This window comes from Centruroides vittatus, unplaced genomic scaffold, assembly GCF_030686945.1.
Source record: "Centruroides vittatus isolate TY-2023 unplaced genomic scaffold, ASM3068694v2 contig_352, whole genome shotgun sequence".
In the NCBI taxonomy this organism is placed as follows: domain Eukaryota; kingdom Metazoa; phylum Arthropoda; class Arachnida; order Scorpiones; family Buthidae; genus Centruroides; species Centruroides vittatus.
Window position 1 is genome coordinate 171,475 of NW_027122175.1, and position 19,061 is coordinate 190,535.

Here is a 19,061-nt window from a genome sequence, read left to right on the forward strand (position 1 = left end):
GAGTGTCGATGTCAATGTTTCCTGCGCTCCAAAAAGTTTCAAATTGTTGCCTGAGGACAAGAGAAGACCAATTGGTATTCATTATTTTATGTCGCTGCTGCTTGTGTTTGTTCTGTGAGGTGTTCGTTAACCGATCTCCCACTGTATCTGTTCAATGCAATGATAAATTTTAATTTCAGAACATCTCTAATTTAAGTAATCTGTATGTTTGAAATTGGATTTAAATATATCTATTCTGAAAAAATGTTTGTTCATTCTTTTCATTTTTTAGTTTGGTGATGATAGGTGAATCCTGACCAAAATTTTTGGGCATGCTGAAAGTTGTTATAAGAATAATAGGCCTATCTCTAGCACTAAACAATAGACAGAAATGTTATTTGGTGTGAATAAAAAAATATGAACTATTATAAAGCTCATTATATCTACACATGAAATATATGAAATATTCTAAACTGAAGAAAAACACTGAGATCGGTGTTATACTTAGTGTGTCCATTTATCGCAAGTTTGTTCAAGTTTGAACACTTCCGAACATTTGATGCGTGTTTCTAACAGTTTGGAAAGAAGATTTTTAATTCAAATTGTGAAGCGTTCTGTTTTTATCAGATAATTTCCGTTCAATTTCTCACTAAGTTTCGTTTTTGCCTGATGACGACGTCCATAAGTGCGTCGAAAGTGCTTGCAATAAAAGGACACACTAAGTATAACGCCGATCTCAGTGTTTTTCTTCAGTTTAGAATACAAAATTTAGCATGGGAATCACCCTATTGATCATATGAAATATATTATAATGAAAAAGTATTAAAAATTTATGATGATAATTCAATTTTTGTGGGCCCTTGACATGGGGGGGTCCAGGGCTTAAGCCCTATTAATCTCTATGTAGATCCACCCTGTACACAATACATGTATGCTGACTGTATCGCAGGCTTTCGATACAATCTGGCCGTGTTAAATGCTTCAAATGACATCATGCACGCATGCTTGTTTGCTGCTGAAAACTTTCACCTGAAACGGCTAGCCGCTAGCTGCCGGTGTAAAATGAAACACAAGTGGTAAGAGTTTACATGCTAGAATAAATTATTATTGGCATATTTGTTCTCATATAAAAAGTATATTGACAGTCAAAACTTTCTCTTAAGTATGCAATGCATGCTAAGCAAGCCCAGAGAATTTGCCCCTGGGTGGTGACAATACCATTTTGTTAATTCTGTTCTTCAACATTATTTATTAGCTACCTTCTTAACTTCAGAAGTGATATTCTATATTTCTGTACTTTCAGAAGAAAAATTTATCATTTACATTCTTAGGATAATTAAAATAATTCATAGTGTTTTCTTTTGAAAAGTAAAGATACTACTACTATTATCTAATCTTTGCTTTGAAGCCTATTTAAATTTGAATTACTAATATGACTAGAGAAGAAATTCAATGTAACTTATATTATATCTTATATGGTAATGATAAATCTAACTTAAAGTTAATATTTTTCTTTTGTAGTGAAATCTTTTGGCACAGAAGATAGACCTACAGATCGGCCAGTTGCACCTCGAGATGAAGTATATGAATACATCATCTTTAGAGCTACAGATATTAAGGATTTACGTGTCTGTGAACCTCCTAAACCACAACCTACCCTTACTGGTGGTCTTCCCAATGATCCTGCCATTGTCCAAGTAAGTAATAAATTTAACCAGTTCTAAAGATCAGTGATTGAAATTATAAACTTAAACTTTTTTCTTAAATAGCATTCTGCTCCTACTGTTTCGTTGACAATGCCTTTTGGTGGTTCATGTGCACATACATATGCACCTCTTGGTACATTTTCACCTTATCCATTTTCTGGAATTACCCATGTGCCACATGTTGTGAATTCACAGTCATCTAGTAAGTATATAATAATTAGTTTTATAATGTTCATTAATAACATTTAATGTAACAAAATTTTTCAGCAAACAAAAATGGAAAATTATTAACAAAGGGAAATGTTAACATCAGAATACAAATATTGAATGGAGTTGCAAATTTATGGTCCAAATTGTACTTATAAAAATTTAGGCCATTAATTCTTTTCACAACAACATTTCAGAAAGAATAATTCATTCTGCATTTGAAACAATTTTTGTCAACTTGTCATTCAAACATTGTTAAAAAATTACTTTTTGAATTTTGTGGATTTCTATTATTACAGTCCTTATAATTGAACTCATTACAAATGTTATCTTTGTGCTCTAAAACCAGTTTTTAAATGTGCAGCATCTGACAAATAGCATACATTTCAGGGGAAAATCTGAAATAATTCATTACATAGCAAATGTAATTTTAAGTAAATCACTTAACATCATTTCTGTATGGTAATTCCAAATTCAAGCAGTCAAAACCAAAACTAATTTTAGCAACATTGCACAGCAATGTTAATAATCAATTTCAGCATAAATAATAAAATACAGTATAAACAATTACTTTATTACATTTAATGTACCAGTAAATGGCACATTATTTACTTCACATTCATAGTTGTAGACATGGTAGGGGTGTGGTATGTGTTGTGCTTGCATCAGTAAATACCTTTTTCTTTCCCCTCCATATATCCTTATAATTTCTTGGGCTATAAATCGAAACTGAGCTATAAAATGTGGTTATTTCAGCAAAAAATCATGTAAAGCAGACAGTGTATTGTAGTTGCCTACAGGAGGAGTTACTGCAGTCTCTTAACACTTCAGAATTGTTGCCCAATTGGTTAATTGCATTCTAAAATATTTTAGGAATGAATCTCTGCATTGCATTATATTTCATCCAGTTAACTTACACTCCATCTTGTAATAATGGTTTGCATATGAAGTGGAATAATAATTCAATCAAGATGTATCAAGCTTTAAAAGAAGTCAGTTTTTGCATTTTAATATTAAAGGCTTTTTATTGCAGCTGTCTTTATGTAAGATATATAACTGAAAATATTTTAGGCATTGTTTATTATATATTCATTAACTAATTATCAAAATCTAAAACTTTATAGTATACAGGTAAACATAAGGAAAAGTTGAAAAGAACTTTGAAAAGAGTTCAGGAGTATATGAAACCATTCTGAGGTTAACAGGTGGACCCTCAAAAGTTAAAAGGTAGGGGATTCGTTTGGGATGCTAGCTGATGGGGGAGGGCTCAGATGGTGGAATATAAATGAATGTCATGTCTGTATGAATATGTCCATATATTGTGAAGATAACTTTAAATTAATGCAGACTATAATTTTTTAATTTTGGAACAAATGGGGGGATTATTTTTTGGGGGGTTTAAATATTGATTTTCTTATAGGTGCCCGTTCAACTCCTACTTTCCAAATGCGTAAAAGTCCCACGGTAGACGTTAGCATTCAAGTGCCTGCTGACAACAATGATAATGCTAACCTCGACAATGACAACAAAGAAAAAGAAAAGGAGAATGTGCGTAAAAATAATCAAGCAAACAGAAACAAGCAGTCAAGAAGTAATTACAAGTTTGCTTTTTTGTTTATTGATATCTCAGTAGATTAAATGTTAGTTTAAATTTTATTAGGAAATCGAAGAGGAAGAAATCGCAGAACAAGTAATTCTAACAAAACTCCAACTTTGCACTTTGAAGAAGAATATGATTTTGAGCAAGCAAATGCCGAATTCATGCAAATTCAAGATAAACTTGAGCAAATGAAAACAGGTAATACATAAAACTTCAGTTTTATCATTTTATTATAAGTGTAAAATTATATAGTATAATATAAAATTAAAAGGATGTTTTTATAGTGAAATTCATAAATATCTTCTTTAAAAAGCTTGTTGCAAATTTTTTTTGGACAAAATTAAATTTCATGCTATAAATCATTTTACAGGGTGACAATAATTAACCCGTACAAGTTTTTTGTATCGTAAATTTATTAAAGAAATGAAAATTAGCAAAACAACAGCATATAACAGTGACAATACTTTACGTATTAATCAGATATTCAGCCAGTTTCAAAGTGGCCTCCTTTTGCTTTGATGCAGAGCCCCAAATGCGTTTTGAAATTCTCAGCGATGGGCCGCGCTCTTCTGGAGACAGTTTGTCTCACTCCCAGTGCAAGGATTGCTTCAGCGACTCCAAACTCTCATGGCGCTTAGAACAGGCCCTGGCCTCCAAAATGGACCACACACTGTAGTCCATTGGGTTCAGATTCGGCGAGTACGGTGGCCAATTCGCAGATGAGATGAAATCGGGAAAATGAGCCTTGCACACTCCTGAGTCTTCTTCGCCCTGTGTGTCGGCGCCGAGTCCTGCTGAAACATCCATTTCGCACTGCCAAAATGCTGCTGAGCTTACAGAAGTACCACAGCCTCGAGAATGTCACAATGGTACACATCTTGATTGATTTTGGCCCCTTGATCGACGAAAACAAAGGGTGTCTTGCCGCTCGCACAAATTCCGCCCCAAACCACGACCGACATTGGATTTTGTGATGTTCGATGACGACTGAGCGTCCAGGAGCCCCTGCGGACCAGTTTCTGTCGTTTTGATGGTTATACGGAGAAAAGCTTCTCGTCTGTGAAGAGAATGCACTCCCATTGTCGACCTGCGGCTCGACGCTTGAGTTAACGGGATCTTTGGAGTCTCACGCACTTGTTTTCATCGGTGAGGAGCTGAACCTTTTGGAACTTGTAGGGCTCGAGTACAAGTTCCTTTTTCACCATTAACTGCACCGATTCACGATTGATTCTGATCTCACGAGCAATTTTTCTCATGGAGACCTTCGCATGTCAGTCAACTCGCTTTGTGATGATCTTGCGGTTCCTAGACGTGTTGACAGTGTGCTTTCTTCCATGTCCGAGACGATCAACATCGTGGCCAAGCTCCTTGAATCGCCAAACTGCATCTGAGACTCATTTTTGGAACACTGAGCAGACGAACAATTTCACATTGATGCTTTTCTTGCCGGAATAGCTCCAAAATTGCACAACATTTGTTCAACACCATTAAAAAAATAAAAAACTAACCCTTATTACATCGAAAGTACATCTACACGGGCAGGAAATCATGGAGAATTAAACAATAGTATGTAAATTGGTGACAGTAAAAAAGTTCAGGTGCAGCATTGCTACAAACTTTGTACAGGTTATTGTCACCCTGTATTTTCTGCAAAAGTTTTATTTACATTGTATACATTGTACTTAAGATGTTCAGTAAACACTTTTTGCTTCACATTAAATTATGAATACAAGTTTTTCTATGCAGATGTTCAATGTATACTGCATTCATTACACATGGAAGCTACATTCCACCTGAATCAGTTTATCCTGTAGTTGATAAGTTTTGTTGTACTTGTGACTGATTTATCCTGTCTTACAGATCTTTGAATCATTGTAGCTGATAAGGAACTAACCATTTGTTGTAAAATGGCATTAGATTTAATACTAGGAATGTTAATCTGAGTGTGAAGATCACTGGAGAGATCTAAACCCCCCTCATAATCATTTCATCAGTCTGGAAATTTTTCATGAAGATAGGACATTGTGATGTCATCTTATTAGTACCTTGAATATCAGTACATTGTTATGTACTTATGCTATATACTGAATATTTTACTGAACTAAAAGATATATAAATGACCTGTACAAAACCTAATAGATTTAAACAATTTTTTCTTATTTTATATAAGCTAAATTAGTTTATACTTATCAAATTTTTGAAGTTTTTGGGCAAGTTAAATTAGCAAAGCAATTATGTACAGTACTTCTACAAAATATCTATAAGGTTATAGTAGATCCTATGTTAAATCTGCCAAACCAGAAATTACGTATAAACAGCAAATGAGATCAAAATTATCAGTGAGTTTGTGTTTTTGTATTCATTTACATTGTTACACAATCATTATTACTTTTTACAGGGAATTTTTTAATAAAACTCTTAAAAATCATTCGTTAACATCAACATTCATTTGAATTTAAAACAATAAAAGGGCAATTTTTTATGTATTAAGAAAATTTTTCGTCTTTTGATAAAAATTTGTCGGTTATAACAATTTAAATCACTTGATATACTTGGAGATAAAATCTTTATTTTAAAAAATTAAATGGGATTCAGAATTAATTTTAATTCAGAAATCATTGTCTGTCAGATGTTTGTAATTCAATTAAAATTAGAGATGTGTGTTTTAATTGTATTATGATAAAACTATTAAGTGCTTATTATGTAACTTATGTAGATACTCCTGCCCAGGGTGGCCAACAGTTTTTGCCTCCGGACCAGATTGGAAAGAAAAATTCTTCCACGGGTAGGACAAAATATTAAAATTAAATCATGTTAAATAACAGAAGTTCCTGGACAGGCGGTGCTGTGCGTCACATGTCAGCATAAGCAGAGTGACATGGCAGAATGGCAGATGAGTTTCAGTGAGTGTAGGGTCTATCGTTCTTCAAATAGTGTAAATTTATAACAAACGAATGCAAAATTTGTAAATCTCTACAATGGAATTTTTTTAAAACATGAAGTATCATGAATCCATTCCACCAAGTATTGGAAGTTAAGTAGCTAATTTTGAAAAATTAATCATGGGCTGGATAAACCCATTACGTGGGCTGGATCCTGCCCACAGGCCATATGTTGGCCACCGCTGCTCTTGCCTCTAACCATTTTTGATGGTTCAAGTCTTATGTTTCATATCACTTTGATAGATTTAATATAGATTAAGTGTTACTTTTTTAAATAATTTATATACATATATTTTATTAGCTATAATTTTAAAACGTAATAAAGAATAATAGATAGTAAAACAAAATAATAAAGTTCAATGGTTTTGTGATTTTCAAAGGTCAAACTTTAACATCTCATAAAGCCTAAGATGTTTAACTCTATTTTCAATTTTTTCTGGTTATATATGACATCCTGTTCTAGTTGGACCCTTTCTTTGTGTAAGAGTGTGCTTCTATTTAAACATCTCATGTCAGTGGAGCCAATATAATTATACAATAAACCTTTAAATTAACACTATTCAAATAGTACTTGATTACTTACTGGGGTTAGGGGTTAAAAATTTTAATAATTAGTTATTCCGGCTGTCACTATAATATTTTTTGAGAATACTTTTATATGAATATGTTAAATATAATTTAATACATTCTGTAATTTCTTACATAACTTTTTGCCGATGTATTTAATAAAATAGGACTGAAGAAGGGCATTAAGCCCGAAACGTGTACCCCCTTTTAAATTACAGAAAATACACTTATATAATATTTTTATATATATATATATATTATACTTTTTTATATTATATAATGGAGGCAAAGTTTTCCTTTGTGTGTGTGTATATATATATATATATATATATATCATACATACAAAGAAAAACTTTGCCTCTGTTTCTAATCCATTGTTCACATCAGTGACAGTCCACAAAAAATTCATGAACACAGACAGCCTTTCTACTGAAGCTTCACAATAATATGGAAAACAGGTAAAATAAACCTATTTTTCCATTATAAAGAGAGTTCCTTGTGATTTGTTCTCAATAGCAACTTTGTGCTAATTCTAAATGAAATACAACTATTCAAATACTTTATTAATTTTGGTGTAAAGTTGTTACCAGCTATATGAAAATTAAATGCAAATCCATTGATGTGCAAATTGAATGTACAGCATTTATTACATTTGAATCGTTTGTTGTTCTGTTTTCCTGGGACCATCTGACAATGTGTTAATTATTGAAAGTACTTGCACTAAACTTGTTTACTGTAAATGTATACTTAAAAGTTGTTCACATTCACACACAGATGTGAATGTGAATACAGCCTATAAGACAGTTTAACACATGCAAATTTCATATTAATTAAATGATTGTATTTGGAGTGAATATTCTCCAAAACAGATTACAACTTGCTAAAGTTATCACAGTTTTCTCCAATACATTGTTTACAGTATTAGAAAAAAACATGCTTGTTTTTATATTTTCTGGCAATACAAAAATGTAAGTTCATTTTATACATTAAAAAAAATCATGTTTTATTAAATGGATCTTTAGAATATTAAATCTTTTTATTGGAAGAACAACATAGATAAAATTCTTTTATACTGCATGTGAAATGTTGCATGCGTGCATGTGTATGTGACATTTCCAGAGAAATATTATGCCTTTATTATTATTATTTTTTTCATAAAAAGTCATAAAAAGATATATAATCCTGATTATCTAGTCATACCTTTATAATTGGTGTATTTAGATGTTTTTAATAAACTCTTAATTTTAGATGATGAAACAGAAGGTGATACTGATGACAATATTTGCTATGATAAAAGAAAATCATTTTATGATTCTATAAGTTGTGATGCCTTAGAAAGAAGTAAAGGGTAAGCTGCTCTAATTTTGGATTCTTTAAGTTTTTCTTGTAGGCAGTCTGCACTGTTCAAATTTCTCTTATGTGCTGAATATTTGTGTTTTAATATTTAATATTATTACTGTGTATTAGTATTTATTTTCAAAAAATTGCAGCAATACTCAACGTTTTGATTGGCGTCTGGAAAGGAAATTGAATATCGAAACCTTTGGCGTTTCTGGAAATAATGTAAGAAGAAACTCCTGGCGTGGTCGCGGACCACGAGGAGCCATGCGTGGTCGTGCAAGAGATGCAGCCCCGTCCAATAACTTAATGGAGATAAGTGCGTTCATTTTATAAATAAATGTAAATTTTCTGTATAAACTGTAATAAGTTTTGTAATGAGACTATTCCTGATACATACCTTGCTGTTCTTTCAAAATATATGTATTAATCGTAACAATATTTACATACTTAGTTCAGTAATCATAAAGCATTTATTAAAATGACTTCTTCTTTATTTTTTAATTAGAATTGAATGATATTGGGACAAAATGCAGTAATTTCTGGGTTGTAAAATTGTCTTTACACTAATATTTCTATGATGTCTTGTTGCATCACTCACTCAAACCTCTTACCCGTATCCAAGATATTTATGGTCTTTGAAGTTAGTGTAGTGATATTTTTCAAGTAGTAATCTCAGTAACGTTTATTTGAACTACTACAGTTGGTATTGTTTTCTTTGCATAGCAATAAATTAGATGTGTGTACATCATTCACAGCATTTATAATCTTAGAATATATTAGTCTACGTAAGCTTTTTCACATTTTGTGAAATCTACTTTATCTTAAATTACCAATATACAATATATTACAAGACTGTTGCTGTGATGGGATATTTGAACAATATAAAGTCATCACAGGCTATATAATTTATGTATGGTAAAACTTCACTTATCTGGCTTGCTTTGTGTTATACAACATCTGGCCCCCTAATTGAGGTGGTCATTTTAAGTGAGGTTATGAAAAACATTGACTGTTAAAAAAAGTTGACTGAAAATTACTAAAGATATGTACTCAAGCACCAAAACCCAGCAACAAGGAAGAATTTTAATCTAAAAACAGATGTTTTCCACCACATTAAACAGTCATCTTTGTGTTTTTTTAAATAGAACAAAATATGGAATACGTGGTTTTTTTTAATTTTGAATATTTAGTCTATATATTGTTCCATTTTAAAAACCTGAAGATAACCATTTAATACCGTGGAAAACATTGTTTTTTACATTAAAATTCTTCATTGCTAGTTTTTGTTGTTTGAGTATGTTTCTTTATAAAGTAAGAAATCAACACCTTATGTAATTTTCCAGTATGAAAAGTTTGTTACACAAACGTGTTTGGTTTGACCTTTTGGTTTTTGAACTTTATACATTTTGTATACTGTTGGTGAGTGAAATACTCTACTGTATTGTGTTAAATACAGATCTTGGCAAACTGTTCCAAAACTATAGCAACAAAGCTCAATTGTGTTTTAAAGTGCTTTAAACAATGGGTTGAATTTAGGAATATGGCTTTTGGTCATGTAAACAGAGATAAATGTCACTTTAGAACTCTTCTCTCTTTGCCATTTAAGTGAGGTGGCCAGTGGCTACTAAGACAGTTTAAAACTTATGCATATAACTTACTGATGTGGATTTTTTTTTTTTTTTTTTTTTTTTTGTTAAAACTTATGCAGTTTTACAGGGGAATTTCATGGGTGGCCAGAAAGTGAGGTTTTATATCAGTTTACAAAGCTATTACATTTAGGAAACATCTAAACACAAATTTGTAATATCTCAAATACAATTGATAATTGTATAGAAAATTGTCCTCTTTCATTCAGTTCCTTACATCAATGTATGCATAATGCTTAGAAAAATTGATTCATTCTATTTGCAATAAATTAAACATTTAAAATGAACTTAAATTTCATTAATAAGTTCACAAGATTGTTTGGCATATTTTTTACATTATGCAATTTGCATTATTTCATTTTGATAGTCTTGAGTAATGACATTTTGAGTTGAGACTGACTTTAGAAAAAGCTGTTGCTGTTGAATTTACCATATTTTCGTGGAATAACAGGCATGCCGCATAAAAAGAGGAAACCAGCTTACCAGAAACCCTTAGGTTACCGACATGCTGGTTAAACTGCGACTAAAATATAAAATTAATCAGATCTAACAAAACTAGTTGTTAATTAAATGTTAAAGAAAACATTCTTCTGAATACAATAAAATAATAACATTGTAATTTGACTGATCTTAAAATCAGGAAGTGTTTTTGCTTACAAGACAATAAAACAATTAATGACTTATTGACGGTGGTACTAGTTAGTGCGGGCTACATTGACCATCCACTCCAACCTTGGAGAGTAATCATTGCTCCAAAGGAACAAATTCATAATTGCAGTTTTAAAATCAGAATATAATCTGCAGAGTTGTACAAGTGAATATACAGTAATGCAAACTGTAATAAACTTTTATTAATATATTCTACAATTTAATTTAGCATGCTTTTTGATAATCCAACTTAAAATATTCCATTTCAACTTAAAATATTCCAACTTTTCCATTCAAAACTTGAACTATTTTGGCATAAATTTTGAGAATAACCAATAAGGACTAAAAATTAAATGCCACTTTAACACTTTCCAGTCTATTACATGTTATTCTGTAGTGTTAAAACTAAACTTGTCTGTAGTCAATGTAGGAAGTACATTTTAATGTAACAAAAAGTATTTCTGCCACTAAGTAACACATGTTCTGTTTGGGATTGGAGTTTTTTGTACTTTCCAATGCCGATACCTACTGGTATACAGCACTTCCAATATATCTTTATTCCCTGTTTAAAATGCTCTTCACAGGTTCTTGGTGTAAAGTCTCAAGCTCAAATCCTCAATCTCAAGATTGAGTATTCTGTGTGAAACAATGCCTGAGTTCAAAAATAGTACAATGGACAATTTCATCCATCATACATTTTCCAACAAAGTCCTTTTCCTTTATAGATGCCCATTTTGTACAGATGTTTTTGCAGATAAATGTTTAGTCAGAAAATCAACTGTTCTCTCATCTAATAAGTGGCATATATTGTTTAATATTTTGATGTTTTGCAAAAATGGTTGCACAAAGAAAGTGAGAATCCAGGGTCATTTATTTAATTTGTTAAATTATATAACAAATTTTTATAATTTTTATCAAAAATTATCTGTTTTATAAAAATTGTACAAAGTTGTAAAAAACGTGTTTAGTTGGAGGAAAATGGCACAGTTCTTTCAAAAACAATAGTGTGGGATTTCTCACTTTATCCACAAAACCATCCAACTTCCTTCACACATCAGAAGTGTGAAGGGCTTATTTTAAATTTTGATTGGAGGAGATTTCTTATAAAACGTGATAAGTCATGTCTATATGTCAGCTAATTACTCAGTTCAACTTAGAATAGCTCACTGCTCAAGCTTTTATCCTTGACCTTTTACAAGGCAAGTTCAGACTTAAAGAATCCAGTCACATAGTTATGTGTATTCTCCATAGTTATGTCCTTCCATCTCCAATGGAAGACATCTAGGTAATATAATTACGTAAACTCGCTCTCTTAATAGATACAAATTAGTTAATGAGGTATTAGTTCCCTTTCAAAAGGAAGAACTGTATTTAGATTTTTTGCTATCATTTCCATATGTTTTTGATCATTTAGATATGTATTTCATTATAATTGTATATAGAGGATCTTGATTTATTTTATTAAATGTAACTTTTTTAATTATTAACTCTTCAATTTTCTTTATGCCTAACTCCGTCATATCCACATTAAAACTAGGGCCCTCCTATGAACTCAGGCAAAATTATAAAATGTTACCAGTGTCTTAGTCAATTCTGCAGACTGTGGAGTTGAGTTCCTGACTCTGAAAGATTCTACCAATATTCAGATTAATAACAGTCATTGCCCGCATGAGACGGGGTATTCCAGAGCACTTCACCTCTCACAAAAGTAATTGGTCATGTTTAATAAAAGATGATACCAAGTCAGAAATAACTAGTTCTGACAGCAAAATATTAGAAAATGATTCATTTGAATCATTTAAGCTCCCTTGATGTAAACACCATACTATTATCAGATTTTTCTTTTTAAAAATTCTGTTAATTTTATCATGCTAACAAAAGTACAAAGAAACAAATCCCAAAATATCACAACAAAATATTATTGGATTTTGGTTAAATTCCAAGGACCACCTCCTGTCCAGAAACTTAAAATTATGTTTTACTCTGTAGTATCAGGAAGCTAAAAATTTATTTTCTTATATTACAGTAACATTAAAACATAAGTTGTCCTTCCATAGTTTGGAGTAATATAAACTGCCATGGAACTATAGATATAGCTAAAATTTTAGGAATGAAGCAAGATATTAGTTGTAATAGTAGTAAGTTCCAAGCATAATAAATGCTACAACAAAAATGAAATGAAACTGAAAAATGAAATGTAATAATTTGTAATTTAGAAGTTAAATAAATATATTTAAAGCTGTATAATAGTTTTTAATGTTTCTTTTCAGAAAATATTCAAAACCTTCCAGTGGTTCCGACGCTTCCAGAAGTGACAGCTGTGTGAAAACATTCTCTGTACTTAACTTGAATGTTTGGAATTTATAGACACACATTTAGAATATATACTCAAAGAATGCTTAAATGAAACTATAATGTATATTTTGATATTTATTTAATGTAAAATAATTGCTGCTAGTTTGCAGAAAGTTCAGATAACTTTTCAAGCAGTGTTGCCATAATAGTTCCTATATTATTTGTTTTACTATGAAAGTTGTTAATATTCATTTACTGTGTTATTTTTCTTTATTCAAAATATGAGAATAAACTCTTCAAACAATATTTTTATTTTAAATGATAAAATATTTTCAAGTTATTATTTTCAGCTCAGTAAATCTTTATTTATTGATATAAAACTTCCTAAACTCTTTTTATTGCTTATATAGATAGCATAAATAAAGTTTGCCTTCCAAAAAGTTGCTATTATATTTTTTTATAATTATAAGACTTACAAAACGTTTGAAAATGAGTTACTTTTTTTATTTTTTTACACCATTGGCCTTAAAGTATATTTAGAAAAAGTACATATATACATACATATGTAATGCTGGCCAGGGAATTTAATTATCATTTTCTAGGCTTATTAAAATGATGATCCTATAGCTGCCATCCCCCATTTACATCATCACACTTTTCATAGAATGTATTACAGTAGAGCATAGATTATCCGAACACCGATCAACTGAAACATCGGTTAACCGAAACCGTTCCAGTCGACTGTGTCAGGACGTGTGTCGTGCTGAATCGAACATTTTTGTTACTAGATTAACTTCTAAAGTATAATTTTTTTTTATTTTTATATTTTTCAATATATTTACTTTGTACAAAATAAAGAAATAATTTTTAATGATACAATAGCCACAATGATTATTATAAAAATTTTTATTAGGATTAACATCAATGAAAATTCAACGCAAACTAACATGAAACGGAGAAAAATTTCAACATGGGATATACTAATATACTATATTAATAATGTATTTTTTCGTACATAATTGGTTATCCGAAAAATCAATTCTCCAAACAACCCCAGTCCCCAATTGATTCAGATAATTGATGCTCTACTATACTTAAATGCCTTATTTCAAATGATATGTTACTACATAGTTACTTTGTATCATCGTCTTGAAAAAGAATTTTATAAAAATTGAGACAAATTGACTTATTCTATTCAATCGGTATGGTCAGATTTACGTTTGTCATATGCCACCAAATAGAGCATTTGTCTGTTATTAATTGTGCTGCAATTTCCAGATTGCAGACTTGTACATTCCCATTGTTGTCCATCCATCTGTCTGCCATTCATCTCAAGACCGGAGCTATCCAGCTCCAGTTATTGAAAATATATGATCCAGATATATGAAAATGGACTAGATATGGAAAGCTTAGGGACAGGAGGCTCTAATTAACTATATATGAATTTGTCAGGACCAACTCATGGTCCCAACAAGATGAATTTCTGGTCAAGACCATGAGTTGTGTGATTTTTTTTAAAATTAAAAGACAAAAGTTGAAGCCCAATATTGTGACAGTCACAATATTGGGCCTTCAACACAATTTTTAACTGAAGAAGTCTAAAAAATTTCAAAATAATTGAAACACAATCTGTAAACTCAACAAACTTTTACTTGCAACCTCACCTGCAATTTATCCTCCTTGCTGTCAAAATTTTGAGTAAATGAAGGAATTAGAAAATGTTAAATAGGCTTTTTATCACATAATGACTAAAAATTAGACTACTGTTCACAGAGAAGGTTGTGAATAAAATGTCAATTGATATTTTATTTGCAAATAAAAAGTTCATAAATAATTCAGTTTCAATATACCTTCTTAAACCTTTAAGTTTCCGGTACCCAAGACGAAAATTAACAAACAACTAATGTTTTCGATTCTCCTCTGAGATCTTCGTCAGGTTCTTTGACGGTTTTGAAAATAGAATGCTTTCGAAATTCAAAGGATAGAACATCTCCAGCGTGCAATAACTGCGAACGATCCAACATGCATTTAATGTACAGGAGGCTATCTTAAAAATGATGCTGTTTATCCGTACAGGAATAGTACACGGTTACCATTGCGGGTGCACCTCGGAGACATATCGCCACACATACGATACCACGTTGCCATCCTTAAAATTAATGCATTTCCCCAATTTCGATGCCTTGTAAATCTGTAGGGCCTCCAAGGCCCTGATGCGGTCCGTGTCGAATGACCTTTTAATGAGGCTAGGTGTTATCAAAATCTGCCTTTACATCGGGGTCCGTGGCATATGTCGACAGGGTGGCAGTGTGTCTTTTTTTGGCGTCATACCACGTTGCCATCCTTGAAATTAATGCATTAATGCAATTTACAAGGCATCGAAATCAGGGAAATGCATTAATTTCAAGGATGGCAACGTGGTATCGTATGCGTGGCGATATGTCTCTGAGGTGCACCCGCAATGGTAACCGTGTACTATTCCTGTACAGATAAACAGCATCATTTTTAAGATAGTCTCTTGTACATTAAATGCATGTTGGATCGTTTGCAGTTATTGCACGCTGGAGATGTTCTATCCTTTGAATTTCGAAATCATTCTATTTTTATCGCGTTCCATTTTCAAAACCGTCAAAGAACCTGACGAAGATCTCAGAGGAGAATCGAAAACATTAGTTGTTTGTTAATTTTCGTCTTGGGTACCGGAAACTTAAAGGTTTAAGAAGATATATTGGATTGTATATGTACTGGTATGAGGATTGATTTCTAATTCAGTTTCTTGCAAATTTAAAATTGAAAAGTTGCACTTGATTCATCTATGCTAGTGATCAGCTTTACATCGGTCCGTGTATTCACTACCGATGATAGCAATGCTATGAATCAGTGCAACTTTGCTTTTTCAGATATTGATTTTAAATATGATTCATTAAGAAGAGTATTAAGTACAGAAAATATGTGAATACTTTTATTCTAATGTATAAATAGTGTATTTCAAACATCTAAGAATTGCTATTTTAAAAATACAGTGAAACCTCCATTAACAGGCACTCCCAAATAGTGGACATTTCTACTTAAGACATTTTTAGTTCCCAGATCCTTCAAATAGGGCATCTATTATATTTACCTCTAAGTAACAGATGCCATTATGAAAACAGTCCCACCTACCTTATGAAAACACAAAGTCCTGCCTTCAATATTCTGAAAGAATTAATTACATGAAATATTTTAAAACTAAAAGAATCAGTTCAAATACTCTTTCAGAGGACTAATTTTGACTAGGCATCAAAGACTGGCTTAAAATAATAATACAGGAGGAGGGCAGGTTGTAAAAAGTGGAACAATATTATCTGTTTGACAACTTAACCAGATTAATCTTCTCTATCATCATACATATTAATGTTGTTATAAGCTTAATTCCAACAAGACATAAGTATGATAGCAAGAAATCAAACTTTTCCAAAGTTATCCATTCATTTGACATGAACTGTGTACAGTAGTAACAAAAAAGAAAGTTTTAATATTAAGAAAACAGTGTTTGGTGAAAGTTCAAAGATCATGTTACAAAGGTAATTTGCTGACCACTTTGAAGTGTAGAAAGACATTTGGTTTTCTCACATTTATGATCTTAACAGCTTTGTGGTGGCTAAAGTAATTTTTAATAAATCATTTATTGAAAAAAAGCCAATGTTTGAAAAATTACACCTATGCAATAACTACAAAGTAGACTAATCACTATATCGATTTTTATTGGTCAATTTAGTTCAAAAATGACTATATAAATGCAATAATGCCAAATACCTTTCTTACTTCTTAAAGTGGCTAGCAAATTATCTTCCTAACTCAACATTCAAACTTTCATTTCCAAATCATCCACTTTTCTGTTTGTAACACGTTTCATTTTTTATTTTTTGTTACTTCCATTCAGGTAGTTTTTGATTAATTAATAATTAATCAACATTTATGTTTTGTTGTAATTTTTATTTTTCATTTATTTTATTACAATTACATTCAGAAAAGTCTTACAACAAAAGATTTCCTTCCCCTAATTAATATTTGATCCCCAAATAAAAAACAATAATAATAATGATGAATAAATTAATATACAATAAAAATAGTTAAAAAGTATATAATATAAAATACAATAAATAAATAAAAATGTTAAAAATTAATTTGTTTACATGCTTTTTTGAAACAATAATTGGTATATAATAATTGTTCAGATTCTGCTACATTCTATGAAATTTGATATTAAAAAAAAAAGATCTTTGAGATAGGGATAATCTAAAAAGAATGGTGTAAAAATATATGAAAAATTACAATACAGTAGAGCAGTGGTTCCCAACTGGTGTTCCGTAAGCATCTCCCAAGTGTTCTGCAGATTTAGTCGCAAATCGGAAAGTGTACAATCGTATTCGAGCCGCCGAATATCAAAAAATTAAAATCATAAAATTTTCATAAACTTAAATATATATGTACGACTCGTACTTATGGAGTGTACTACTGTTTTGAATAAGATAAAGGCAATGATAAAAACTGAATGAAATATGTAAAAAACATCAGGCACAAGTTTCCCATTAAAGTTATTTAGGTATATTTTTTCCTGTCTTAGAATTGGCGTTAATAATATGAGTAGAGATTTTGAGTTATAACTGCTCAATTCTAATAAAATAACTGATGACAAGCTTATGTATTTCATATTAACTTAAGTAAGTGTTCCGCTAAAGAAAATTGCTCACAAAAGTGTTCGCATCCTAGAAAAGGTTGGGAACCACTGCAGTAGAGCATCGATTATCCGACTTAATTGGGGACTGAAGTGTCGGATAACCGAAAAGTATGAAAAAATACATTATTAGTATAGTGTATTAGGCCTGGTTTAAATACTAGCCTCTCTTTCACGGTCGAGCCAGTGCTGCCAGCTAAAACATGCAAAAATTTAACAAAAATAATATTAAAGTAGCCAGGACATAACCAAATATTGTAGCGCCACATCACTAGTGGACATTTGAATTTGCCGACTAGAACACGGTCGGATAATCGATGCTCTACTGTAATTCCATGAGGGAACACAATGTAATCCAATCGGACATCACGTGACCATTATATCCGTAATATAATAATTGATGTCTCCTAAACACTATAAAGTGCATAATAATTGATCAAAATATTTTATGCAATTAATTGGGTTTTCCTTCATTTACTAAAGTATCCTATACAATCTGTTTGCTATTTGGAATTGAATTAAATTGTGATTTTTACAGCTGAAAAGATAGCATAAATTATATACACCATATTTTACGGACTGTAAGACGCACTTTTTTTCTTCGAAAAATTGCCTCCAAAATTCAGGTGTGTCTTATAATCCGTAGTGTCTTTTAGGTATTTTTTAAAAAAACTGCTTAAAAATTAAGATGTGTCTTATAGTCTGTAGTGTCTTATAGTCCATAAAATATGGTATATTAATTATATATGTATACCTTTTGGTATTTTCACATTCCTGATGCAAATTTCATGTTTTTGTAATCTGTTCGTGTTCTTCACTTTATAATGACCAGGTTAAAATACAGTATGGCTGACAGCTCCATACCTCTGAATAGCAGACAAACTTCTTGGTCTTGACAGTGTCCACTATTTGGAGGTTATACCATATATGCTATTTTTCTATTGCATTACTATTCGGAATGTTTTCAAAACAAAGTTATGCTGTATGTGTAACTTTGAAATAAGTTGTTCTTTGGCCATTAATGGAAATATTTACTCTGTATACAGCAATGCAACTTGTGGGAGATTGCTGAAGAGGGATTCCTCGAAAGTGGTCTACCTATGGGGAATTAGCCCCTATTTAGATGTTACAAACATGAAGAAAATTCCACATGGCCAGCCTGTTGACAAGGCACAAAACCATGACTTACTACCAGCATCCAGTGGTTTCATCCACTCACCCACTGATGAGTAATATTTACATAAATTGTATTATTTCAGCAATGATGATATAGAATTATAATCGGACTCACAAATTTCAGAACTGTCTAAAATATAAACTATATTATATTAAAAAAAAAAAAACAGTGGTCAACTTGAACAGCAACATTGTCTATTTAAACAAAATAATAAACAAGAACAAAACCTTTGCTAG

At 31.3% G+C, this 19,061-nt stretch overlaps 1 protein-coding gene across 1 annotated transcript in view; it reads left to right on the forward strand.

The window, feature by feature from the left end:
- Positions 1-13,258, forward strand: part of LOC136974634 (protein LSM14 homolog B-like) — a 43,924-nt gene extending 30,666 nt beyond the window's left edge. The window contains exons 2-8 of the mRNA XM_067269557.1: positions 1,501-1,676; positions 1,749-1,887; positions 3,313-3,483; positions 3,553-3,690; positions 8,250-8,349; positions 8,492-8,658; positions 12,907-13,258. Coding sequence (XP_067125658.1) covers positions 1,501-1,676; positions 1,749-1,887; positions 3,313-3,483; positions 3,553-3,690; positions 8,250-8,349; positions 8,492-8,658; positions 12,907-12,962 — 947 coding nt within the window. The 3' untranslated portion in view covers positions 12,963-13,258. The remainder of the gene's footprint in view (positions 1-1,500; positions 1,677-1,748; positions 1,888-3,312; positions 3,484-3,552; positions 3,691-8,249; positions 8,350-8,491; positions 8,659-12,906) is intronic.
- The last annotated feature ends 5,803 nt before the right edge of the window (positions 13,259-19,061 follow it).